Here is a 27,087-nt window from a genome sequence, read left to right on the forward strand (position 1 = left end):
GGAAGTTCTTGCCTTGATGTTGATGACTTCTGACTGATCAGGGTGGAAGTTGCTGAAGGTGGGGGTAACTGTGGCAGTTCTTAAAATAAGACCACAATGAAGTTTGCTGCATTAATTGACTCTTCTTCCTTTTAGGAACGATTTCTCTGCAGCATGCAATCTGCTTAATAGCATTTTACCCACAGTAGAACTTGTTTCAAAATTAGAGTCCATCCTTTCAATCCCTGTTGCTGCTTTATCAACTAAGTTTATGTCATATTCTAAATCCTTTGCTGTCATTTCAACAGACTTCACAGCATCTTTACCAGTGGTAGATTCTATCTCAAGAAACCACTTTCTTTGGGGCACCTGGGTGGTTTGGTTGGCTAAGCATCCGACTTTGGCTCAGGTCATGATCTCACAGTCGTGAGTCTGAGCCCCGCGTCGGGCTCTGTGCTCACGGCTCATAGCCTCCAGCCTGCTTCGGATTCTGTGTCTCCCCCTCTCGCTGCCCGCCCCCCCCCCCCCCGCCTCAAAAATGAATAAACCTAACACTTTCTTTGCTGATCCATAAGAAACAAGTCCTCATCTGTTCACGTTTTATCATGAGATTGCATCATGTCTGTCACATATTCAGGCTTCACTTCTGGTTCTCTTGCTGTTTTTACCACATCTGCAGTTACTTCCTCCCCTGAAGTCTTGAAACACTCAAAGTCATCCATGATGGTTGGAATCAACTTCTTCCAAACTCCTTGTTAATGTTGATATTTTGACCTCTTTCATGAATGATGAATGTTCTTAATGGCATCTAGAATGGTGAATCCTTTCCAGAATGTTTTCAATTTACTTTGTCCACATCCATCAGAGGAATCACTGTGGCAACTTTGACCTCACAAAATGTATTTCCTAGATAATAAGGCTTGAAAGTTGAAATTACTCCTTAATCTATGGATTGCAGGGTGGATATTGTGTTAGCTGGCATGAAACAACATCAGTGTAATTGTACATCTCCATCAGAACCCTTAGATGACCAGGTGCATTGTCAGTACTAAAGTTTTGAAAAGAATCTTTTTTTCTGACCAGTAGGTCTCAACAGTGAGCATAACATATTCAGTAAACCATGTTGTAAACAGATGTGCTGTCATCAGGCTTTGTTGTTCCATTTATTATAGAGCACAGGCAGAGTAGATTTAGCATAATTCTTAAGGGCCATCCGATTTTGGAATGGTCATTTAGCACTGGCTTCAACTTAAAGTCACCGGCTGTGTGAGCCCTAACAAGAGAGTCTGCCTGTCCTTTGAAGCTTTGAAGCCAGACATTGACTTCTCCTCTGTAGCTGTGAAAGTCTTAAATAGCATTTCCTTCTAATATAAATATGTTTCGTGCACATTAAAAAGCTGTTGTTTAGTGTAGCCACCTTCATTAATTATGTTAGCTAGATCTCTGGACAACTTCCTGTGGCTTCTATATCAACACTTGTTTCTCCTTGAACCTTTATGTTATAGCGATGGCTTCTTCCTTTCATGCCCCCTCATACCCATATCCCCCCCCTTGGGAAGGGGGGGAAAGCCACACTCATTTTTTTGATGTGCTTATAGCAAAGTGTATTTGCTTTGATTTATTCTAGTCAGTAATCACTGTTATATCATAATATGTATATGGTTTTTGAAAAATCCACATGTAAAGAAAAATAGAGAATATGAATGTTAGTGTTAATTGCTTTCCACCATTATCTTACTTTAGTTCAAACATTTGAACAGGTGTATAAGATCACCATTTACCCTATACAGTGTAAGTTTTCATTACTGATTATTTTGGGTTTTGCAAAAGAATGTAAGATTCTGTGTTTTCTTTGGGCTTCCTGCCACATTTCTGGTAGTTGTTTATTTTTACCTTGGCTTTATTCAGTGCTGTGCTTTTCATAGCTCGGTAAACAATCACAGTACAATTATAGAGCCAATCCCCTTGCTTTCCCCTCTTAGTTTACTCATAGGTCTTCAGGATATTTACTTACAGTAGGTCTGTAGAGTCTAATTTTGATTCACAAAATTACAGTAGGTTTGCTAGCTTTTTGCAATATTTAACAGCAGTCTGCGTTTCGCTGACATGAACAATTTATACTGTGTTGTTTGCAGCAGCAGGTTTCATTTTGAGATGTGTAAGTAAGTGTAGGAGTTTGATTTTCAGATTCTGATGACTTGTCATGATAATTTTTCGGAGAAACCCTGTCAAGCCTGTAAAAGAGAGCATACCATTTTTAGGTTGAAGGTCTGAATATAAACCCATTGTAATCGTACATTCTGTGTGTGTGTGTAAAATAATTTTTTTAAAGAACGGTTTTAGGATCACAACAAAATCAGGAGGAAGGTACAGAGATTTCTCATATACCCCTATCCCTTCACATGCATCTCCCTTTCCCATTAGCGACATCACTCACCAAAGTGGTATATTTGTTGCCAAGAATGCACCTATATTGACAAATCATAATCACCCAAAGTCCATAGTTTGTTTACCTTGGGTTTCATTCTTGGTGTTGTATATTTTGTGAGTTTGGACAATGTGTGATATGTTTTTATCACTATCATATTATGCAGAATATTTTTACTGTCCCATGAATCCTCTGTGCTCTGCCTCTTCATTTCCCCACCCTACCCCTGGCAACCACTGATCCTTTTATTCTCTCCATAGTTTGGTCTTTTCTACATGTTATATAAGTTGGAATCATAGAGTATGCAGTCTTTTCAAACTGGCTTCTTTCCCTTAGTGCTATGTACTTAAGGGTCCTTCATGTCTTTTTGTGGCATGAAAGCTCTTTTCCTTTTAGTGTTAAATAATACTCCGTTGTCTGTATGTATTACAGTTTATCTATTCGCCCACTGAAGGACATCTTGGTTGCTTCTAAATTTTGACAATTTTGAATAAAGATGCTGTAAACATCCATGTGCGGGGTTTTTGGTGGGCATAAATTTTCAACTCCTTTTGGTAAATACGAAGGGGCATGATTACTGGATTGTATGGTAAGAGTATGTTTAGTTTTGTAAGACACTGCCACACTGTCTTTCTAAGCAGTTGGCAGTGTTTTGCATTCCCACCAGCAGTGAATATGAGTTGCTCCATATCCTCAACAGCATTTGATGTTGTCAGTGTTCTGGATTTTGGCCATTCTAATAGGTGTGTAGTCTTATCTCATATTTGTTTAATTTGTCTTTCCCTGATGACATATGATGTTAAGCATCGTTTTATATGCTCTTGTTACGTCTGTACCTTGTTTGGTGAGCTGTCTGTTCAGGACTTATATTTTAGTCTGATGGTTTATTTTCTAATTGTTGAGTTTTTAAGAGCTGTTTGTGTAATTGGGTAATGGTCCTTTATCAGGTAAGTCTTTTTGCAGGTATTTTCTCCCAATCTGTAGCTTCTCTCTTCATTCCCTTGACAGTGTCTTTCACAGAGGAGATAATTTTAAATTTACTGAAATCCAGATTAATGGTTCTTTAATTGATGGATCATGCCTTTAGTATTATATGTAAAAAACCATTGCCAAACCCCAGGTCATCTAGGTTTTCTCTTATATTATCTGCTAGGAGTTTTATAGTTTTGTGTTTCACATTTATTTTTACTAAGTTGGGTAGTGTCAATCCTTCAACTTTATTGCTTCTTCATTATTGTGTTGGCTGTTCTGGGTCTTTTGTCTCTCCATATAACTTTAGAATTGCTTTATTGACATCTACAGAATTTTGATTGGGTTTGCATTAAATCTGTTGATTACGTTGGGAAGAGCTGACATTCTGACAGTACTGAATCTTACTATTCATGAACATGGAATATCTTTCTGTTTATTTAGTTCTTTGATTTCTTTCACCAGAGTTCAGTAGTTTTCCTCATATAGATTTTGTACATATTTTGTTAGTTTTAGACCTAAGTTTTCATATTTTTGGGTGCTAACGTAAGTGGTATTAGGTTTTTAATTTCAAATAGCACTTAGGTTGCTGATATATAGGAAAGTAATTTACTTTTGTATACTAACCTGTGTTCTACAATCTTGCTTTAATTATGTTCCGGTAATATTTTTGTTGATTCTTTCAGATTTTTTACATAGACAGTTCTGTCTGTGTAGATAATTATAATCCCCATTCTTTTGTACATGTGCATATATTATTTTTAATCTCATTACTTTAGAAAATAATATAACTAGTTTAATGCTTATATGAAATATCAGTTAAAAATTCCTATTCTGGAAAGGTTTTTTGTTTTTTTTTAAATGTATTTTGGCCTAAATGATAAAGTTTTTCTTTAAGTATGGGAAATGAGTCTCTTTTTTTTTTTCATGTTACTATAATTCAGAGTCTAGATCCAAAAAATAGCACGGGCCATCTTCATTATTTTAGTTTATTCTTACAAGGATTGGGAAAGAAAATGGGATAACTGTATTTGTTTCATGTTTAGTTTTATCCAAGATTTATTGCTTAATCCAGTGGTTTTTATGCCTCTGAGCTAACAAGACACTTACACTTTTTTAAAAACTTCATATGTTTGGTTTGTCTTTGTTGTTTTATTTGTTTATAGAAATTAAAAATTAAAATGGAAAGATAGGAAATTCAGTTCAAATAATAAATGACTTTTTAATCCAAATTGCAATTCTGCCACCTAGTGTTTGCACATGGACTTTTAAAGAATCCGTATTTCCCCCCCTTTGTAAGAACTGTTTAAAAATAATTCTTTCCTTCATCCTTAGCTTACAGATTTAATATTCTATCAATAAAACATATAAAAAGGGCATCCATCCTTAGTAATCTTTTTAAGGAATTCGATTTTTAGTATCTTACATGTTAAAGCTCATAAATTGTTTATAAATTTCTTGTATATAAATTTGCTAAGTGTTTGCCAGTGCTGTTCACAGAATTAAATTATGTGATGAATGAGTATTTTACTTTCTTAGAGTCGAGGTGGAAAAAAGTTTCTTGCTGTACTGAAAGAAATCTTGGACAGGGATCCCTTGTCTCAACTGTGTGAGAACGAAATGGATCTTATTTGGACTTTGCGACAAGATTGCAGAGAGAATTTCCCACAGTCACTGCCAAAATTACTGCTGTCGATCAAGTGGAATAAACTTGAAGATGTTGCTCAGGTAAGAGTAAAAGATAATTTTTATAATTCTTTTTGGGAATATATATTACTTTGTTGATTTCATGTACATTGTCCTTTCTAACATAGGTATATCTCCATAGATTGGATAATTTTCCATAGGAGAAATTTTCATGTTTTAAACCTTTACATATACTCTAAATGATAGACTAGAAAGTTTAAGATTTTAAAATTCCAGATTTTAGGTAGGTTTTCTATATCTTTCACTAAGAACAATTAAAACATTGCTTTTGGTGTAATCATTGTAATTACTACCTGCACGTAGTAAGTAGGTTCTGGATTATTTCTAACGGTTTCATTCAATGAGCTCCAATGTTTTAATATTAAAATGACTTTAATTTTTGCAGTGACTGTTCTAAAATGAACATGTATTGTTGAAAATTACCTCTTTCTAGAAGCTGATGTTTTAGAGCATAAACCTTTTAGATCACTTTTGGGCAGTATTGATGAATGTTTGCCTTGAGGCAGAATAAAGAAAGGAAAAAAATTGTTCCAAAGAGCCAAACAAATTTTAGTTTCTTGATTTAATTTTCAGAACGCTGGAAAAAGCACTGTCATTTATTAAATGCAGTGGTTATCAGTGTTCTATAGAAAGATCCTTGAAATGGTTTTTTAATCAGAATGAATACATTTGGTATGTTTAAAATAACCAAATTTGTTTACCTTACTTGTTTGAATTCAACTGATCTTTTTAAAAGTTTTCTGGTCTTAGTAAATCTATAGCAACTTAAAAAAATTTTTTTAATTTAATTCTAGTTATATTAGCGTTATATTCGTTTCAGGTGTAAAATCTATAATGACTTAAAAAAAATTTTTTTAACGTTTGTTCTTGAGAGAGCAAGAGAGCGAGAATGAGTGGGGGAGGGGCAGAGTGAGAGAGGGACACAGAATCTGAGCAGGCTGAGGTGTCAGGTCAGAGCCTGATGTGGGGCTCAAACTCATGAGCTATGAGAATCATGACCTGAGCTGATGTCGATGCCTAACAGACTGAGCTACCCAGGTGCCCCATAAAATGACTTTTAAAGATTTTCAAGAAATGCATATTTATTTTAATCATATATATTTAAAATTTATTTTATTTTATTTTATTATTTTACTTTTCTAAGTTTAGAGTTTAGAAAGGACTTCTCTTGAGTTTATTTCTAGTATTTAACAATTTTTTGAATCATGTTACCTAATCGTATTATAATGTACCTCATTTAAACTGTTTATACAGTTAGACCATATGAACATTGTTTACTCTGAAAAGGAACTATTTTTGTCATTTAGATAGGTTTTGATTGTTTTGACATAGTTATCTTCTGACTACTTACTTATTTACATTCAAGGTTAGTATTCTATGAAACCCCTGTAACGGTGGAACATAAGATATAAGCATTTTTTATTTGACACATTTGCCTGCTTCTAATGTATCCATTAGTGTTCAGTTCTAACTGCTTATCCAAGAAATCCATCATATTATTATTTTGTATAGCATTAAAATAGAAGAAATTTTTGGCTGTACTCTTAAGGATATCTGAGAGAGAGGTTTCTTAGGTCAACTGTCAGAAAATGGAATGAGCCAGTTTATGCATAATATTTCTTTATTTGAACCCTGGGGACAGAAATTTTTTTTACTTTCGGGAATTTAGCATACTTGTCTCATTTCCATGAGGTAATCTAAAGCATTGTTTTCAGATATAACCTAATGTCCTCCATTTCAATAGAAGAAAGCCAATCCTAATCCTCTTTTTTAGTAGTTTTGAGAAAAAAAGTTGATGGAATAAATAGTAATGTGCTCGGGGCTCCTGGGTGGCTCAGTGTCCGACTTCGGCTCAGGTCATGATCTCGCGGTTTGTGAGTTTGAGCCCCACGTCGGGCTCTGTGCTTTCAGCTCAGAGCCTGGAACCTGCTTCGGATTCTATGTTTCCCCATCTCTCTGTCCCTCCCATGCTCATGCTTTGTCTCTCTCCGTCTCTCAATAATAAATAAAAGTTAAAAAAGTTAAAAAAAAAAAAGTAACATGCTTGCTTTCACAACTTTGTCCCATTGCCAGTTACAGTGAATGAGTGCAAAAAATATATAAACTGAGTTTTTAATAAATTGACTGTCTTAAGAAGTAGAGAGCCAGAGCCTGGTGCAAAGTTTGTATTCCAATAAATACTAAAGGCAAAAGCTGTGGGTGAAAATTCTGTAGAAGAGCAGCTTCTCTACTGCCCCAAGATTTAAAAAAGAGTAGCCTTCCATTAATCCACAGGAAAATATTCTGTTGACATATTGTGGAAGGGGTTTCGATAGTCTTTGCAAAAGGCTGGTAGTTAATTGGTACTGCTTTCATTATTTATATGTCTGAGTCAGATTTTCCCTATTCACTCTCATAGCTTTCCTCAAACTAAAGTAGTGAGTTTTGCAAATTTTTTTAGTTTACATTTATATAATTAATTCTTTAATAATTGTAAGTAATCTTACCAAAGGTAACTTCTTTCCAATAGTAGTGCTCTTTTTAATTCCCAGCATAGTTTAACCATCTAGTATTACAGAATGTTATCTGCCCTGTATTGTTTTTGTGTGTAGTGTTGTAGTCTGTAGTTTTGTGTGTAGTGTGTAGTGTTGTGTGTAGTGTGTAGTGTTGTGTGTAGTGTGTAGTGTTGTGTTAACTGGGGATGCTAGTTTTTTTTAACTACTGTTTCAGACCCTCAGGAAATGGTCCCTCTTGACTCCTCTTTCCATAATGAGGACTGTTGGTCTATTAGAACTTTGGGCAAAGTGGGGAGGGTGGTCTCATCAGTGATAAAAAGTGGTCTGAGGTAGGTGTTTCATATCTTTAAACCAGTATGTGTCAAACCTTTTTTCATTATTACACTTGTTAGGAGCATTTTTAGACATTTTTTCTCTAATAGCCCTGTCCCCATAATTCAGAAGTGTTATTTTTTTCTGTAAATGTAAAATAATAGAAAAATTAAGTTAATTTTTTTAAAGTTTATTTATTTTGAGAGGCGGTAGGACAGAGAGAGGAAGAGAGAGAATCTCAAGCAGTCTCTGTGCTGTCAGCGCAGAGCCCATCACAGGGCTCTATCTCAGGAACTGTGAGATCATGACCTGAGCTGAAATCAAGAGTTGGATGCTCAACGGACTCAGTCACCCATGCACCCCAGAAAAATTAATTTAAAAAGTATCTTTAATGAGGTTAAATTTGCTTGATCTGAGAAAATACCTTTTAACTTAGCGGCTAGGTATTCATTCAAATATTATTGACCTATTTTGGGCACTTGACATAGTTAATGAGAGCAGTTGAATAATTAGTAGAATTAAAATAATAAACTAATTAGAACTACCCTACAACTCAGCAATTGCACTACTAGGCATTTATCCAAGGGATACAGGTGTGCTGTTTCGAAGGGACACATGCACCCCCATGTTTATAGCAGCACTATCAACATTAGCCAAAGTATGGAAAGAGCCCAGATGTCCATTGATGAATGAATGGATAAAGACGATGTGGTGTATATATATACAATGGAGTATTACTCAGCAATCAAAAAGAATGAAATCTTGCCATTTGCAACTATGTGCATGGAACTGGAGGGTATTATGCTAAGTGAAATTAGAGAAAGACAAAAATCATATGACTTCACTCATATGAGGAGTTTAAGAGACAAAACAGATGAACATAAGGGAGGGGAAACAAAAATAATATGAAAACAGGGAGGGGGACAAAACAAAAGAGACTCATAAATATGAAGAACAAACTGAGGGTTGCTGGGGGGGTTGTGGGAGGGGGGATGGGCTAAGTGGGTAAGGGGCATTAAGGAATCTACTGAAGTCACTGCTTCACTGTATACTAACTAATTGGGATGTAAATTTTAAAAAATAAAGTATAAAGTTAAATCAAAAAAAAATAATAATAATACACTAAAAACTATGTTTAGTTCTCAAAAGTCCAAGTTTCATGCACAAGGTCAAATGACAAATGACAAGGCGGCTAGCTGGCAGATACTCACTGGCTACCTCTTGCAATATGACTGAGATTGAGCAGTCAAGTGAGAGAAGTCCTCTGGTCATTTCCATCTGTTTGCCATGTTTTTGTAGCTCTAATCTTGCATACATTTTGTGTGTATTCTTTGGAAACTCAAGAAAACCCATTGAAATCTATCAAATATTAAGTAATAAGATTTTTGTCCAACAGGGGTGAGCTTTGAAGGACCACGAATCATAATTATCAGTTTTTTATTTTTTTATTTTTATTTTTTTTTTTTCAACGTTTTTTATTTATTTTTGGGACAGAGAGAGACAGAGCATGAACGGGGAGGGGCAGAGAGAGAGGGAGACACAGAATCGGAAACAGGCTCCAGGCTCCGAGCCATCAGCCCAGAGCCCGACGCGGGGCTCGAACTCACGGACCGCGAGATCGTGACCTGGCTGAAGTCGGACGCTTAACCGACTGCGCCACCCAGGCGCCCCTAATTATCAGTTTTTTAAAAAAATGTTTACTTAGGGGTGCCTGGGTGGCTCAGTCAGTTAAGCCTCCGACTTCGGCTCAGGTCATGAACTCATGGTTCGTGAGTTCAAGCCCTGCATTGGGCTCTGTGCTGACAGCTCAGAGCCTGGAGCCTGCTTTAGATTCTGTGTCTCTCTCACTTCGCCTCCCCCGCTTTTAGATTTAAATGTTTAAATGTTTATTTTTGAGAGAGAGAGAGAGAGAGAGAGAGAGAGTACAGGAGTGTGTACTTGCCTGTGCATGCAAATGAGCAGGGGAGGGGCAGAGAGGGAGGAGAAAGAAGATCTCAATTAGGCTCCACACTATCAGCACAGGTCCCGAAGCAGGATTCACTCTCACCAACTGTGAGATCATAACCTAACTTTAAATCAAGAGTCTGATGCTTAACTGACTGAGCCACCCAGACTCTCCTACCTTTATTCCTTGATCATTTCTTTCTCTCTCTTTCCTTTACAAAATTACAAAATTATTTAATGGCTAATGATTGTAGAATCGCATATTCAATGTATCATTCTATTACTTGTTTATCTATAGAGTATTTCAGTAAAGACATTATTAATTTATGTAAACAGCAATGGATTTTTGAGTCCTATGTAATTGTAAGTATGCTTTTTCTTTCTTTTGACCCATCTCTGCTCCTGTGTGCCAAGGAAAAATAGATTATTTTCCCCCCCTATAATTTCTGAACCAGTTTCAATTTTTCAACAGCTTCAAGCCCTACTTCAGATTTGGCCTAAACTGCCCCCCCGGGAGGCCTTGGAGCTTCTAGATTTCAACTATCCAGATCAGTACGTGCGAGAATATGCTGTGGGCTGCCTGCGACAGATGAGGTATACTACAGGTGGCTTTCTTTGAGGAAAGGAATAACTTGGGTGTAGATAGTGAAGGTGATGTATGTTGAATGTCTCATAAGAAAGGAAAGAGCTAGGAATTACTCAGTTTAAAGCATATTTTTCATCTGTTCTTCCCTATTCCCTTCTCTACCTCCCTCTCTCTCAAAGACTCCTTTGTCTTTCATGTTTAGCCTATATTATAAAAGAAAACCCAAAAACATACTGGGTCAGAAGGTCCCCAAGATCACCCTTGGTTTCCACAATTCATTAGGACTTACAGGACGCAGTGCATACTCATACTTTTGGCTCTGATTTATGAGACGGAAGGAGACAATGTAGAATTGGCAAAGGAAAAAGATTCATGGAGCAAAGTCTGGAGGAAACCATCAGAAGCTTCTAAGAGTTCTTTATCAGTGGAGTCTCAGTGAATATACTTAATTCTTCCCAGCAGTGAGTTGTGACAACGTGTCTGAAATATTGTCTACCAGGGGGGCTTGTTAGAGACTTGGTGGCCAGGGTTTTTATTGGGGGCTGGTCACATAAACACCCTCTGCCAAACACAAAAGCAAAATCCTAGACTCCTAGAAGGAAAATGGGTGTTGGGGCATCAACCGTTGGGTAAGAACAGTGTATACACACAAAGCCATTCTTATCTGTTAGGTGGTGGGAAGCCTTCTAAAAGCTATGTTTCCAGATGCCAGCCAAAAGGCCGGTGTAGTTAACAGCCTTTCTAAAAGGATAGCAGTCAGGCCTGCTGCTATGTTAACTCTTTTCTGTCCACCACTCAGAATTAAGAAGTGTTAATATTTTGGCTTTTTTAAAAATTTTATACTTTTAAGCAAATAACATTACAGCTAAAGGTGAAATCCTCATAGTTTTGTTACCTAGTCCTGATTACTTTCACTTCCCAAAGACAACCATGATTATGAATTTGGTCTGTATCCTTTTATACCACATTTTTCTGTTGATGCTGCATTTTTATATCTATAAAAATATGTAGAATAATATTGTACATTACAAAATTACACCAATATGTTTTGCCATATGTATTATTTTAAATCTTGATTTTAAAAAATTCATTGTTGGGTTTTTGAGGTCATTCTTTACCATTACATATAAATACAGTCTTTTTCTTTCACTACTGTGTAATATTCTATCATAGGGATATATCTTATTTGCCGCATTTCCCTATTGAAGCATTTTGTTTTCCCCAGACTTCCTTGTTCCCCAGTGCTTCAGTGAACATGTTTGTACAGTCCCGTTTGGCTAGTACATGTATGAAAATCTATTAGATTTATTTGAAGAAATGTCATTATTGAGACCATCTCAGACAATGGGCATTTTCAAGTTTATCCATTTCTCGTTTCAAAAATGAGGTTTATACTGTATGGCTATTTGAAAAAATAGAAGTTCTGAGAAAATTATGGATACTGTTACACTTTTTCTTCTTTTTAAAAGTCATATATGTTTCAAGCCACATGATATCCAAAAGAAATTACACAAACTTTTCAATAGTTGTTATTTTAAGGGAGTGAAGTTAGAAGTATAAGGAAAGAGGAAGCCTTCCCAATTTCCGTACTTCCTTTCTATCTTTTACACCATTTATAGGTTGGTTGGTTTTTTGTTTTTTTTTAATGTTTATTTATTTTTGAGACAGAGAGAGACAGAGCATGAACGGGGAAAGGTCAGAGAGAGGGAGACACAGAATCTGAAACAGGCTCCAGGCTCTGAGCTGTCAGCACAGAGCCTGACGTGGGGCTCGAACCCATGGACTGCGAGATCATGACCTGAGCTGAAGTCGGCCGCTTAACCGACTGAGCCACCCAGGTGCCCCTGTTTTTGTTTTTTGAGAGAGAGTGCCCACACACGGGCAATAGGTGACTAAGGGGGTGGGGGCACAGAGGGAGAAAGAGAGACTCTTAAGCAGGCTCCATACTCAGCGTGGAGCCTGATGCAAGGCTTGATCCCATGATCCTGGGATTGTGACCTGAGCTGAAATCAAGAGTCTGACATTCAACTGACTGAGTCATCCAGGCACCTCCCTTTTGTAGGTTTTATAAAAGGCACAGATTTTACAATAAACTTAAGATTGGTGAATAGTTTTAAAAAATGAGGCTGCAAGTTGGGCTTTAGTCTCATCTTCCTAAGTTTGCATTGGAGATCTGAGGGAAAGGGGCTACCTGGCTCCCTTTATACTGAGCCAGGTGTTTCCTTGTCTTTTCTTTTCTTTTCTTTTCTTTTCTTTTCTTTTCTTTTCTTTTCTTCTCTTCTCTTTTCTTCTCTTTTCTTTTTTTATGTTTACTTATTTTTGAGAGAGAGAGAGTGCGAGTTGGGGAGGGGCAGAAAGAGAGGGAGACACAGAATCCGAAGGAGGCTCCAGGCTCTGAGCTGTCAGCACAGAGCCCAATGTGGGGCTTGGAACTCACAAACCATGAGATCATGACCTGAGCCAAAGTTGGATGCTTAACCAACTGAGCCCTCCAGGAGCCCCCCAGGTGTTTCTCTTAAATAAACTGATATACAGGAAGAGATTGCTGTGATCTCCATGTTCTATATTGGTATTTCTGATGCATTTTCCTATGATAAATTTTTGGCTAATGAGGTTTTTTTTTAATATAGTGCACTGGGTTTCAGTCCCAGATCTGCATTAGACTACTATCCTAACCATTTATTGCCCAAGACTATAGTTAGTAAGTAGAGGACTTGGAATTCATCTTACCTGACCACTGGAATTGCCTCTGATAAGAGTGTGTTTATAAGTGTATGATTTAGAAATGGACACAAAATAGAGAACTTCTTAACCTTAATTAATTCAGCTCATTTAATTACAATATTATGTTCTATTAATTCAGTGAATCAATTCTCAGTTACACTCATTTCCTTATCCTTTAAATTATTTAAAGTTAATATTTTAACACACTGATAATCTGGGAAAAGGAATTAACCCTAATGATTAGAAAGGAAAATAAATTACTAAAAAGTACTGATGGAATTTTTTTATTTAAAAAAACTGGTTGCCTGGGATACCTGGGTGGCTCAGTCAGTTAAGCCTCCAACTCTTTCTTGGTCTTGGCTCAGGTCATGATCTTAGTTTGTGAGTGCAATCCCCGTGTCAGGCTCTGTGCTAACAGTGTAGAGCCTATTTGGGATTCTCTCTCTCCATCTCTCTCTGCCCCTACCCCACTTGCACTGTCTCTCTCAAAATAAACTTAGAAACAAACAAACAAACAAATGTGTTGACTGAGTATATAACTTTTCCTGCATGATCAGAAATCAGTATTAAAGTACCCGATTTTATTGTAACTCTGAGCTGATGTTGAATGCTTAACTGACTTAGCCACTCAGGCCATCCCTCTTGTGTTATTTTAATAGTGGGACAGTGAATGTAAGCGTACATAACAAGCCTGACCCAAAAGAACCATTGCGTTTCAGTAAGTTAGTGTTTGATAGTTTGATGGGATGGGATCTCTTTCTGGCATTGGTTGTTGAGTGACTTATTTTGTCTTTTGTTTCTTTTAGTGATGAAGAACTCTCTCAATATCTTTTACAACTGGTGCAAGTTTTGAAATACGAGCCTTTTCTTGATTGTGCCCTCTCTAGATTCCTATTAGAAAGAGCACTTGCTAACCGCAGGATAGGGCAGTTTCTATTTTGGCACCTTAGGTAAGTCTTTTATATTTTTAGATTTGAGTCTACCTGGTGCTTTTGTAAATATAAATCAGCATAATACGGGACATTTACTGTAATAGTTGGCTGGTTTACTTGTTTCTGAGCCATTTATAACATTCATACTCTTCTTGGTGTCTTCTATTTCTTGATACCCAACTCTTAATTTTCAGGATTTGGCAAAGTAATTCAGATAAGTGTCCCACCAAGCTTCCTTGATTTTTAACTGAAACTAAAAATTAATGTATTGCTATTTTCTAGTAAAGTGCACTTACTTTGTTAATATTCTTGGGCTAAAACCACACTTACTCCTTCGGAAAGGCTTTGGGTAGTAATATCATTGCTACCAATACATAAAGATTTTAAAGTTTTCCTATAACAAGAGCAACATTATTTTCAGCTTCTTTATTAGGTCAATTTTAGAAATATGTGAACCTTATTTCGCCAAGTTGATATAGGAGTAAAATCAGAAAGGATAAATGAAGTCCTTTTTTCCTAGGAAAATTGTTGGTTCCTGATTTCTGACTCTGTCCTCAGACATTTTTGTTTTTTTCATCTGGACTTGAGAATACTGAAACTAATGACTGTCATAAAAATAGGACTTTCCCCCATTTTAGCTAAACTTTTTAAGGAAAATGAGCTCTATATTATTTTGATAATGATTTTGGAAGCTACATTTCTGAATCTTGATTTCCTTTATTACTCATAGAGGTTTTTCCTTTTTTATTTTTAACTTGTCATCTTTTTCATCCAGTTCAACCTTCCTATTTTTAAGCCCTTCAGGGAGTAACAGAATATGTTGTTCCTTCCTTTTTCAAATGGGTACACCATTCTTTAAGTGAGAAAAAATTGAATTGAAGCTAATTGAGGGATTAGTCACTTGTGTGATATGAATCAGATCTTTGCGTTTCACTTTATTGTCTTAATTGGCAACGTTCTGTTTCAACTACAGAAAGCAAACAAGGTGAGATGTGAAAATTTTGGATTTTTGGAATAAAAAATTAATTATATAATCACACATGTTTTTGATCTGTGGTGTTTAAAGAATTGGGAAGTTGCCCATCCCACTATTTGTGGACAAGATGATGTATTCTTCTGTGTTTTGATTGGCATCATACATTTATTTCATAATATGAAGTCAGTATTTTTATTTGGTGATCTGAAGTGTTTTATAAGCAAATTATCTTAATATTATTAACTTATTTGTAGGTCAGAAGTGCATATTCCTGCTGTCTCAGTACAGTTTGGTGTCATCCTTGAAGCATACTGCCGGGGAAGTGTAGGGCATATGAAAGTGCTTTCTAAGCAGGTATCTGGTTTTTGTTTTTGTTTTTTTAATTTTTTTTTTATTTTCATGTTCAGTTTGCCACATGGTATTTGATAAATTGTATCATATGCTATTTCTCCCATTATTCCATGGAAGTTTCAGTAACTGAACCTAATTAATACATTAAAAAATTTTTTTTAATGTTTATTTTTGAGAGAGAGAGAGACAGAGTGCAAGTGGGGGAGGGGCAGAGAGGGAGGGAGACACAGAATCCGAAGCAGGCTCCAGGCTCTGAGCTGTCAGCACAGAGCCCCATGTGAGGCTTGAACTCACGGACCCCGAGATCATGACCTGAGCTGAAGTTCACGCTTAACCGACTGAGCCACCCAGGCATCCCATTAATACATTTTTAAATAAAAATTTAAGTCAAGAAATGAAGTGTTAAATTTAGCCGAACATTAATTGAATGCTCCCTCAAAAATGAAGGATTCTTCCTAGTATCTATATTAATAATATGCCTTAAGTTTTAATGGGAAATACCCATGTAGACATGCTTAACAATGGGTTTGATGGTGATGGTGACAAAGGTCATGAAATTTTTAGACCCTGTTTTTTCATATCCCTGAGTTACTGTTTCCAGTTAGTATAGTATTTATGATTCATATATTCTGCCATTTGTTTTAATTTGAGATATTTTGACACTTAAATTCATAGTTGTTATAACATCTAGAATTCAGAATCCTCAAGCTGCTTTTTCAAAATATATATACAGGCCTGCAGTCCCTTATCTTCTTTCCAGGACTTCATTTTCTCATCATTGCTGATGATGAGATATTAGTGAGATTAATCAGTCAGATATTAAATGCTTATGTGCCAGGAACCATATTAAATGTTATAAGCATGTTATTTTACTGTCCTTATTATGTGCCACAGTAGTTGCTAATACTGTCTGGATTAGACAAAGGAGAAAACAGAGGCTCCAGGAGATTAACTAGCTTGCCTAAAAACCCAACTGTTAAGTGACAGAAAGAGTTTTTAAAATTAGGGCTGTCCAGCTAGAAAACTGTTATACTGGGAGTTTTCAAACCTTCGTGGCACCACAACTCTCTTTTTAAAATGAGAACTTAAACATAAATCCAGTATATAAAATAGTGTCATTTTATGAGTATAAATGTATTTTGAAGCTAAAATAAAATATAAGCCATTAAACAGAACCATGAAGCTATTTTACTGAATACAGAATTTCAAAATCGGGGGCCATTGAAAGTTGTTGTCTCAACATCCATTTATTTCTTTTGGAGATAATCCTGATTTATATAGGTAGTAATTGCAAGTAGTAAAGGTCTTTTGATAGCTTGCTTGCAAGTGAGAAGCATAACCATGGCCCAGGCTTGATATGGCCCAGGTAGGTCCTTCATCCCCTGAAGGATGTGATGAGAGCATTTCTGCCATCAAAATAAAGCAGCCCTTTATTCTAGCTTCTTTATGCCAGAATTCTTATTGACAGGTAGCAACAATATGCTCTTGTTCTTTAGCATTGATTTTTCTTGCAATGAGTATCATCCAAATAAACACAAGAAGGTTTTCTTAATGGTTTAATATGCATTTACTCAGAATTTACTATACCAGGGTTACTGTTAGGTATTGGTAATGTGAAGTGAAAATAGTTATGTTATTTTTTTTTTAAACTATGTTATCTGAGTTTGAGAGAGAGAGAGGGAGAAAGACACACTGCATGAATGAAGGAGGGACAGAGAGAGAAGGAGAGAGTCCTAAGCCAGCTCCACACTGTCAGTGCAGAGCCCAATGTGGGCTTGAAGTCATGAACTGGACCTGAAATCAAGAGTCAGATGCTTAATCGACTGAGCCACCAGGATGCCCCAGTTATTTTATTGTTATCAAGGAGTTTATATTTCCATAGAGAAGGTGTACAAATCAATAATTAAGAAATATATGATTAAGCATTATGGGAACATTATGGAAGCACAAAAGAGAGGCATGTAACCAAGCTTAGGATATTAGGAAAGAGTTCATAGTGGAGGTGACATTTGTAGGTTTTGTCTAGTTGGTGTGAGTTCAGTGAAGAGTATGTTAATGTTTTACAGAGAAGCAACCAATAAGAGTGTATGTATGCACTTGACCCTTGAACAACATGAATTTGAACATGAGGTCACTTATACACTGATTTTTTTGACACAGTACAGTACTATAAATGTATTTTCCCATGATTTTCTTAATATTTTCTTTCTTCTAGCTAATACAGTATATAATACATATAACACACAAAATACATGTTAATCTACAGTTTATGTCACTGGTAAGGCTTCCCATCAGCATAGGCTATTAGTAGTTAAGTTTTTGGGGAATCAAAAATTATACCCAGATTTTCGACTGTGTGGGTCTGGAGGTGGAGTTGGTACCCCTAACCCTTTATTCAAGGGTCAGCTGTATAGAGAGAATGAAGCAGAGGAGGATGGTGAGATTGTATTACAAAGAGTTGTCTCATGTGATTATGGAGGCTAAGAAATCCCAAGATCTTCAGTTAAGGAAGCTAGAAACCCAGAAGAGCTGATGGTGAAGTTCCAGTCTGAGTCCAAAGACCTAAGAACCAGGAGAGTCAGTAGAAAGTGTCAGTCTGAAAGCAGACAAGTTTAACACCCAAGGAGTTTTAGGAAAAGACCTATGTCCCAGCTTAAGACAGCTGGGCTGGCAGAGTTCCTTCTTACTTACTGGAAGGTCTGCCTTTTTCTTCTATTCAGAACTTCACAGGTTCTGATAATACCCATTAGTATTAGGAAGGCCAGTCTTCTTTACTCAGTCTACCCATTCAAATGTTAATTTCATCCAAAAATACCCTCACAGACACACCCAAAATGATGTTGGACCAAATATCTGGGCACCCTATGGCCCAGTCAAGTTGATACATAAAATTAACCATCACAGATCAACTCAGCATGTATACACAACTTTGCAAACCATGTTTAATCTCCAAATAAAGACTGTGTAGCAAGTTGAGAATTACTTCTAACATAATACAAATACCTTCAGTACAAGCAAAAATGCACTAACATTTTCCCCAGAATAGGAGGTAATATCCTTGAGTGGTGTTTCCTGTTCTTGCTACACTATAAATTAAATACTGCGATGTAACATTAACACTTAAATACTATGATATAAAATCAGTACGTCTAGGTTACATGATAAAGGAAAAGAGCCAGAAGGAAACAGACTGTGTATGTAAATATAGCATATACATATATGTTTATGTATATATACACACATATATAAAAACACATTCGTATCAAAACGAGGAGGAGATACTCATGACAATTAATCTTAATTTCTGTAACTCGTCATGTGGTTATAGCTGGTATTTATTATTACCTTCTTCCAACTCATTCTGTATTCCCTCTGCCTTTAATAAGCATTTCACTTTTGGTTCTTGACTTGTTGGGTTGACCCAAACCTTCATTCTTAAAGGGTCCAGGCCATTAGTAGTCCTACCTAAGTTAGCTTGTAATTGTCCATTGATCTTAATCACAGGACATGGTAATGCTAAGAAGAGATCTCCTATATTTTAGGCTTACTCTTCCTTACCTCTGTGGAACAGTAGGCCAATTTCTCCTTGATAGTATCAGTCACTCCAGCCAGCATCATAATGCCTTTTTTTGCCTGTTGATCCAGAGGCTTGAGGTGCCCAAAGTGGCTGGGCTGGAGTCTTAACTTCCAATTCAATACAGTCATTGCCATGTCCCCCATTGGAATCATTCTTCCCTCTATAACTAAGACCTCTGTGCCAGTAGAGCATAAGGTTGCAGGAAAAGAAGCAAAAATTTTGCTAGTGGGTCCCTGGAGGGAGTAGTAAGTGGTACAACTTTGACTTTTAAACCTTGATTTCTGGACCCTTGAGTCCTGGCTATGGGAGAACCCTTGTCATATATTGGATGCTGACTCAGAGCATATACAGCTTTCTGGAGTGCCTTGCCTAAGTCCTGCAAGGTATTGCCACCTAGCTGCTACTGTAAGTTAGTCTTCAAAAGGCCATTCCATTCTTTTGTCAAGCCAGCTACTTCAGATTAGTAGAGAACATGTTAAGACTAGTGAATTTCATGAGCAGGAGTCCATTGTTACACTTTATTTGCTGTGAAATGAGTTTCTTGTTTGAAGCAATGCTGTGTAGAACACCACAATGGTGGATAAGGTGTTCTATGAGTCCACAAATGGTAGTTTGACAGAAATGCATTGTATTCAGGGAAGGCAGATCCATATCCAGAGTTAAGTTTCTATTCCAGTAAGAACAAAATATTGCCTCTTCCATAGTGGAAGCAGTCTGTTGTAATCAGTCTGTCACCAGATAGCTGGCTGTCCATCCGGGAGAAATGGTGCTATATCAGGAACTCATCAGCAGCTGGTCTCAGCTGCTGGCATAGCAGGCACACAGTGGTGGTCATAGCCAGGTAGGCTTTGGTGAGTGGAGGTCCATATTGCTGAACACATGCATAACATCCATCCCTGCCATCTTGGCCACCTTGTTCATGAACCCACTGGGTGATGACAGGGGTGTTTGGCAAAAAGGCAGACTAGTGTCCACAGAATGGTTTTTCCTATCCACTTGATTATAAAAATCCTCTTCCAAAGACTCCCTTTGGTGAATATCCAATGGGACACTTTTTTTTTTTTTTTTTTTTTTTTTGCCTCTTCGGAGAAGTCTATCCTATATCTCTTCCCCATATTTCTTACTAATTTTCCAGTCATGTTCCTTCTATGTCCTTGGCCATAAGCCAAGCTTTGGTCACAGCTCATGAATTGGTATATAATTGCATGTATTGCTGTTTATCCTTTCAGGCAAAGTGAAACAGTAAGGTGCATTTTCCAAATGCACCACAGCAAGGATTTCACTTCACCGTTGTCCTTCAGAATTGTTTCCGAAAGGGGCTGTAGTTCCATAGTTGTCTGCTTTCCTGTGGCGTTTAGGTACTGTGTAAAGCCATTTATAAACCATGCTTGAGTCTTCTCTTCCTGTGTTAACTGGTTGAAGGGAACTCCCTGTGATGACATAGGTGCAGGTTAGGAAAGAGAAGGTAGTGTAGCAAGAAGAGGAAACCGTGGACATTTGAGTCACTCTTTATGTAACTTACTGTGCCTTCAGGGCCTGCTCAGGCCCAGTCTTATATATACACTTCATTTGATGATGGAGTACTATTTTGCTTACCCATCTTTATGGCTTGGTGGATCAGACAACACCCAGTTCATAATGGGCAGTTCAGGTCACATGCTTGCTTGGTAGCCAGTGGTTAAGCAGTCAATCTTACTAAATCCCAATAGTAAGCTAAGAGTGGTTTCTCTAAAGGAGAGTACTTCTCTACAGGAGCTGGCAAGTGTCATTTCCAAAATTCTGAGGACCTGTGCTATGATTTATCTATAGGGGCCTGCCAAGGGCTCCAGATAGCATCTCTGTCTGCCACTGACAGTTCAAGCACCATTAGACCTGCTGGATCATATGGACCAAGTAGCACACCAGCTTGCACAGCAATCAGGACCCATTGCAGAGCTTACTTTTGTTTGGGATCTCACTCAAAACTAGCACCCTTTTAGGTCACTCAGTAAATAGGCTGTAGTACATGACCCACATGAGCAGTATGTTGCCTTTACAATCCAAAGAGGCCCACTAGCCATTGTGCCTCATTTTTGGTCATAGGAGGGGCCAGAGCAACAAATTATTCTTTACCTTAGAAGGGATATCTTGATATGCCCCATGCAAGTTGAACCCTAGAAGTTTCATTGAGATAAAAGGTCCCAAATTTTTATTGGATTTATTTCCCACCTTCAGACATACAAATTTCTTCAGATCTAAAATAGTTGCTATTTCTTACTCACTAAGTTCGATCAGCCTAATGTTATCAATGTAAAGGTGCCAGAGTGGTGTCTTGTTAAAGGGAGAGGCAGTCAAGATCTCTGCAAAGTAAATTATGATAAAGGGCGGGAGAGTTGCTATACTTCTGAGATGGGGCATTGAAAGTGTATTGTTGGCCTTGACAGCTTAAGCAAACTTCTTGTGGTTCCTTATTGACAGATATGGAGGAAAAAGCAATTGTTAGTAGGTGTATACCATGTACCAGGAGATGTGTTACTTTGTTCAAGCAACGAAACCATATTTGGTACACCACTAGTTAATGTTAGGATGATCCACTGTAATTTTCCAAGCCCCATCTGTCATCTGTACAGGCCAAATAGGCAAGACGAGTGGGGCTGTGAATCTACACCCCTGTATCTCTCAAGTCCTTGATGATGGCACTCAACTGTGCAGTCACTGCAGGAATGGGTTACTGCTTTTGGTTTACTGTTTTCTGAGGTAGAGGAGCTTATAATAACTTCCGCTTCCCATCAAAATAGCCAGGGAGCCAATATGGGGATTCTGCCAGCTGTTGAGTATATCCATTCCAATTATGCATTCCAGTATAGAAGAAATAACCAGAGGATGGATCTGAAACGGGCTCCATGCCGACAGTAGAGAGCCCAATGCAGGGCTTGATCCCACGAACTGTGAGATCATGACCTGAGCCGAAGTCGGACACAACCAACTGAGCCACCCAGGTGCCCCTAGTCCCTTTAATTTTATAGTCCTCTTAAATATATCTCATGCCTATCAATGTCTTTTGTGTTTATGGCTATTGTCCTAGTCCAATTCATAATCTTCTCTCATCTGCATGTCTTCATCAACCTCTTAAATTGCTCCCTTTGTTTCCGTTCTTGCACATGCAGACCCTTCTCTGCACAGCAGCTAAAGTGACATTTTAAAAATGCAGATGGGTTATGTCATTTCCATTTTTTAAATCCCTAAAGTAATTCTCATTGCATGGAGAATAAAACCCATTTGGGTTTTTTTTACCATTTAATTGGCTTTATTAATTGATTCATGAATTGGGCAGTGTCCCATCTAGCTAATCTAGTAGAGGGGACTTGGGGGAGCCATGCAAAAAAGGGTTTTACAGGCAGAAATGTGGGACAATAAGCAGATGAAAAGATGAAAGTCACTTTCCCGTATTAGGTGGATTTCCTCATTTTCTTTTGGGGGGTTGAGAGGGCCCATGTGACAGATTACCTCATGGTGCTGACCAGGAAATTCCTGACTGACTGTTAAGACTGCACTTCTGAGGGAGGTTGAAAGTGCAGTTAGGTTAGGTACTGAGCCCCAGTTTGATGATGTGGCCTAGCATTTTGGGCCTGTTCTTTTCTTTTACATTTCCCCTTTGATCATGCTCTAAGCTCAACAGAGATGTGATCAAGATTTAAAGCATTAGCACCACTATCAGATACTATTCTGAAGTTCTCACAGTTTTTATTGTTCTTTTGTATGGTATACATTATCCATAGGTTATGATGTTTTTTGCTTAATTCCTACATATTCATAGGTTGTGGAAGTCAGTCATTCTCCTTGTTCTTTGACATTCCAGTCTTAAGGAGTTCATTTGTTTGATGGTTAGTGGCTGCAAACACGCATTTAAAACTTATGAGAGAATATAGTGTGCCAGAGAGATTGTTATGGTAAGTATAAGCAGGATAATTCCCAGTGTTTGGAGTGCACATTAGACTCATGGTCCCCAAGATACAAACCGAGCAAAGAAAGACCCTGTTGAAGGAGTCACCTTTTTAAGCCAAGTGGCTTGCTCTTGTCATCTTATGTAATTGAGTTTCAGCTTCCTGAGAAATGTTAATCCAGATACAGCAGGTGGTGTTGGCCACAACAGAGATACCTTCTTGCTCAGCTAAAAGATAATCGAAGGCCATCCTATTATCAAGAACAGTTTTGGCCAAAGAGCCTAAAGATGGTTGTTGGGCCTCTTGTTTTAGCAGCAGATTCTGCAATAATTTTAAGAATTGCGGAAAAGTACCTGATTACAGGCTCATTTACATTTATCCATAATCAGAGGAGTGAGTCCTGAATCATGAAAGCCTCCAGACAGGTACTTTCTAACTCAACTATGTAACTTCAGGGAAGCCAACCAATGAGATGTCTTATTTTGCTTGTGAATAGTTAGGGAAGGGGCTTAGTTAGATTTTCTTAGCAGAACTTAGCTCTTTTAATATTAGAGAAGACTCAGTTTTCCTAAGTAATCAAAGACCTGATAAAGACAGCAACCACAAGAAATTATTTTGATAAAACACAGTATCTTTGTTTTCTAGGCAGATCACTTAAAGATAAAAAAAACTTCCATAATCTGCTATCAAAAGTAGACTTAAAGTAAAAACCAGAACAAAACCTTTGTCTTTTTAACAAAAAGAAAATCAAATTCTAATTTTGTACCAGTTTGCTTTTTATATTAAAACTTATTCCAGTCTTAGTCCTGATCACACATAAAATTCCTTTCCAAAGATTTCTTCTTTCACAAACTTTCTACAATTTTTTTCCTCAAAAATGTATCTTCATTTCTCAAACTTTTTACCAAAAACACACATTTTGATTTCTTTGCATATGGAGATGTTTTCCTTATTTCTGTAGTTTTAATTGCATATATTAATTAGAATTCTTAACCTTTAGGGGTGCCTGGGTAGCTTAGTCAGTTAAGAATCCGACTCTTGATTTTGGCTCAGGTCATGATCTAACAGTTCGTGAATTCAAGCCCCACATAGGACTCTGTGCTGACAGTGTGGAGCCTGCTTGGGATTCTCTCTCTCCACCCCTCCCCTGCTTGTGCATGCCTTCTCTCTCAAAACATTAAAAAAAAAAATTCTTTTTTATTTTAATGTTTATTTTTGAGAGAGAGCACACACACAAGGTTGGGGGGGGGGGCGGGCAGAGAGAGGGAGACAGAGGATTGCAAGTGGGGCTCCTTGCTGACAGCAGAGATTGTAACCTGAGCTGAAGTTGGTTGCTTAACTGACTAAGCCACCCAAGCACACCCCCCGAAAAAAGAATTCTTAACCCTTAGAAACCTTAGTTCCTAGTGAAAACTAAGAAGTTAAGGAATTATAAACTGTTATACCAGCATTTTTTAGATTTGCAAATTCATGAATACTTTTCATAATTTCTAGAAGCATAGACCTTCTTCAGTTTTCCAGTGCACTAACACATCCAAATATCTTTTGGTTTCTCTGTAGTAAGCCAAAAGTAGATAAACCTGTGTTTAATAATTAATGGTTTGGTATTTTCTTATTTGGAAATGATCTAAATATTCAACAGATTTCTATTATATTTATTTTAACATAGGAGAGTTCTAAAGTTTCAAGTTACCAGAGATTTGGAAGCTATTTTTAAGTATACATAGAATAAAATATAATTCTTGCTAAAAACTTTATTACCTCTTATTCCACTTATATCTGTTTAAATCATTTGTTCTCAACAATTATGTTTATTTTACCCATGAAAACTTCATGAGTCATTAGACAAAATCACCCATCATTCTAAGTTATTTTTTGCTGACAGACTAGAACAGAAATGAATTTAGCTGATAAATTCAGGTAGAATAAAAGTTGTTTATCTACATTATATTCAATCTTGATAATTCTAAAGATATGCCTGTTTCCAGTCAACCAATGAACTTATTAAACTTGCTTTAATTTACCAAAAGTTATTCCAGAGCATGTGAACTTGAAAAACATTTGGGATAGTTTCTATTATATTTCTGAGAATTTTATGAAGACTAAGTTTATGCAAATGCTTGGTTTTTTTTAAAGCCGTTTAAAGAGAGCTCTTTTACAGATTAATTTTGGCAGTACCATTTGGAGGTAGAAAGTACCACACATGTAAAACGTATGTCTGGACACACACACCAACATAGATGGAAGCAAACAGAGACCTTATAGCTTATAGCTTTAAATTACTACCATGGATTAGATACAATAATACAAAAATAGTTGGCTCTAAATTATTTTTCTAACAGATAGAATAGGATCGGGTTACCTGCTTAGGTGAATACAACTTTTTCTAATACTTGTGGAGAAGAGTCTTGTCCTTAACAAGTCAAGTTCCAGATGACCTTTTTTCCCTTCTGATAAGAATTGGGGCGTCTGGGTGGCTCGGTTAAGCACCCAACTTCGGCTCAGGTCATGGATCTTGTGGCTCACAGGTTCCAGCCCCACGTTGGGCTCTGTGCTGACAGCTCAGAGCCTGGAGCCTGCTTTGGATTCTGGGTCTTCCTTTCTTTCTGCCCCTCCCCCGCTGGCACTCGGTCTCTCTCGCTCATAAATAAATAAGCATTAAAAAAAAAAAATTAAAGAGTTACCTCTCTGAAGTTTGTATGTCAAAGAGATGGTCTAGATAAGAATTATGGAGAATACTCTGGTAGAACATTTATATCTTAAAGGCACAGGGGGAAAAAAAGTAAGCTCTTCCTATAACTTTTGTTCTCTTAAGACCAGAATTTATAATACTTCCAAGCCTACTGAGATAAATAGGGGAGATTTGGGGTTTGGTAAAAAGTATTGGTGGAGTTTGAGTTGTTTTTGGAGCTACATCTCTGGTCCTGTAAAGACTAGGTTTGTAAAACAAGGGCAGCTGTTTTTAATTCCTCAAAGAATTGGGTTGCTGCCTAAATTATATCGAAGGGCCGACACACCTATCCACCTATGTTAGAGTGTTTTTCTTTCCCTGTGGGTAAGTGTAGGAGAGAAAGCCTAAAAAATTCCTGTCAGGCTCTGAATATCAGCTTCCAATTTAGCTTAGGGGAGAAGGCCTAAAAAAATTCCTGTCAGGCTCTGAATATTATCTTCCAGTTTGGCCAAATTTCTGATCATAAAGTTATTCAGTCCTTTAAAATATCTTGTAAGATTTCAGCCTTGACAGTTAACTGTCTCTGGCTGTATTAAACAGTCCCATAGACCCAAGAGGCATCTTCAAAGTGGATGCAAAAGAGGTTGTCTTCCCAAGATCTAGAGTAACTCCCAAAGATAGCCAAAAGAACAACTTGCGTATCTCAGGTGACCAGAAAGCCAAGCCAAGTTCCTAGGATAAGAAACAAGACCAGCAAGAAGGAAATAGCCTTCTCTGGGAGAGAAAGGATCAATAACCAATTGGTCAGGAACTGGAAAGGAAGGGACAGCGTGAAATTTTAGTTCCCTCTCTTGACTGGGCTCCAGAGGTAATCTCTTTACAAAAGATTTCAGGGTCCTCCCTGGTTTAAGAAATTCTTTGACTGTGGCCCTCAGTTCAGCCTTTGAGCAAGATGTGAAAGATAACCTGCAGAGAATGGCCTGTAGCCTCAAGTGGTCTTATTTTATAAGTTAACTGTTTAATAGTGTCTTTAGAGTGGAAAAGCAGTTCAGATAGAGGGTTATGGATACTCAAAGGATAGAGGAGAGCAGTAGGAATTACATCACTTTTATGCCTCAGTCTGTTACAGTCTTTTGTTTTAAATACCTTTTCTCTTTAATTTTTCATTAGCTTTTGCAATGAATCTTTCAATGAAACTATTTTGGAATTTTGAAACCTTCTGGAGATTTCTGCATACTAATAAGTGGATATCCCATTCTGTTTGTTTAATTTGGGAATGCTTGCTTTCAAGTGCATTTCCTAAATGTCTTAACTAATTGGAAATTTCCACATAATGAACGTTACCTTTCTAGGTTTTCATTAGTGAGATTTTGCCATTTTACTAGCTATCTGAAATTTCCTGGACTGTAATGTGGTGTTTTTCCTGATTGGATGAGGGCCTCAAATGTGGAGCGATGATTGGGTGAATAGTTCAGGGTGGTGAAAGGATTCACCCCAGGCAGGCAGAACAAAG

General features: G+C 37.3%; 1 protein-coding gene across 8 annotated transcripts in view; it reads left to right on the top strand.

Annotated features, from left to right (window-relative positions):
• The window catches only part of PIK3CB (phosphatidylinositol-4,5-bisphosphate 3-kinase catalytic subunit beta), a 189,108-nt gene that overhangs the window by 122,249 nt on the left and 39,772 nt on the right, over window positions 1-27,087 (top strand). For all 8 annotated transcript variants that reach the window (XM_078432300.2, XM_078432302.2, XM_078432307.2 and 5 more), the window contains 4 exons: window positions 4,916-5,104; window positions 10,307-10,428; window positions 13,951-14,094; window positions 15,307-15,406. In XM_078432300.2, coding sequence (XP_078288426.1) covers window positions 4,916-5,104; window positions 10,307-10,428; window positions 13,951-14,094; window positions 15,307-15,406 — 555 coding nt within the window. The remainder of the gene's footprint in view (window positions 1-4,915; window positions 5,105-10,306; window positions 10,429-13,950; window positions 14,095-15,306; window positions 15,407-27,087) is intronic.

The sequence above is a fragment of the Panthera onca genome, chromosome C2 (assembly GCF_046562875.1).
Source record: "Panthera onca isolate mPanOnc1 chromosome C2, mPanOnc1 haplotype 2, whole genome shotgun sequence".
Classification (NCBI taxonomy): domain Eukaryota; kingdom Metazoa; phylum Chordata; class Mammalia; order Carnivora; family Felidae; genus Panthera; species Panthera onca.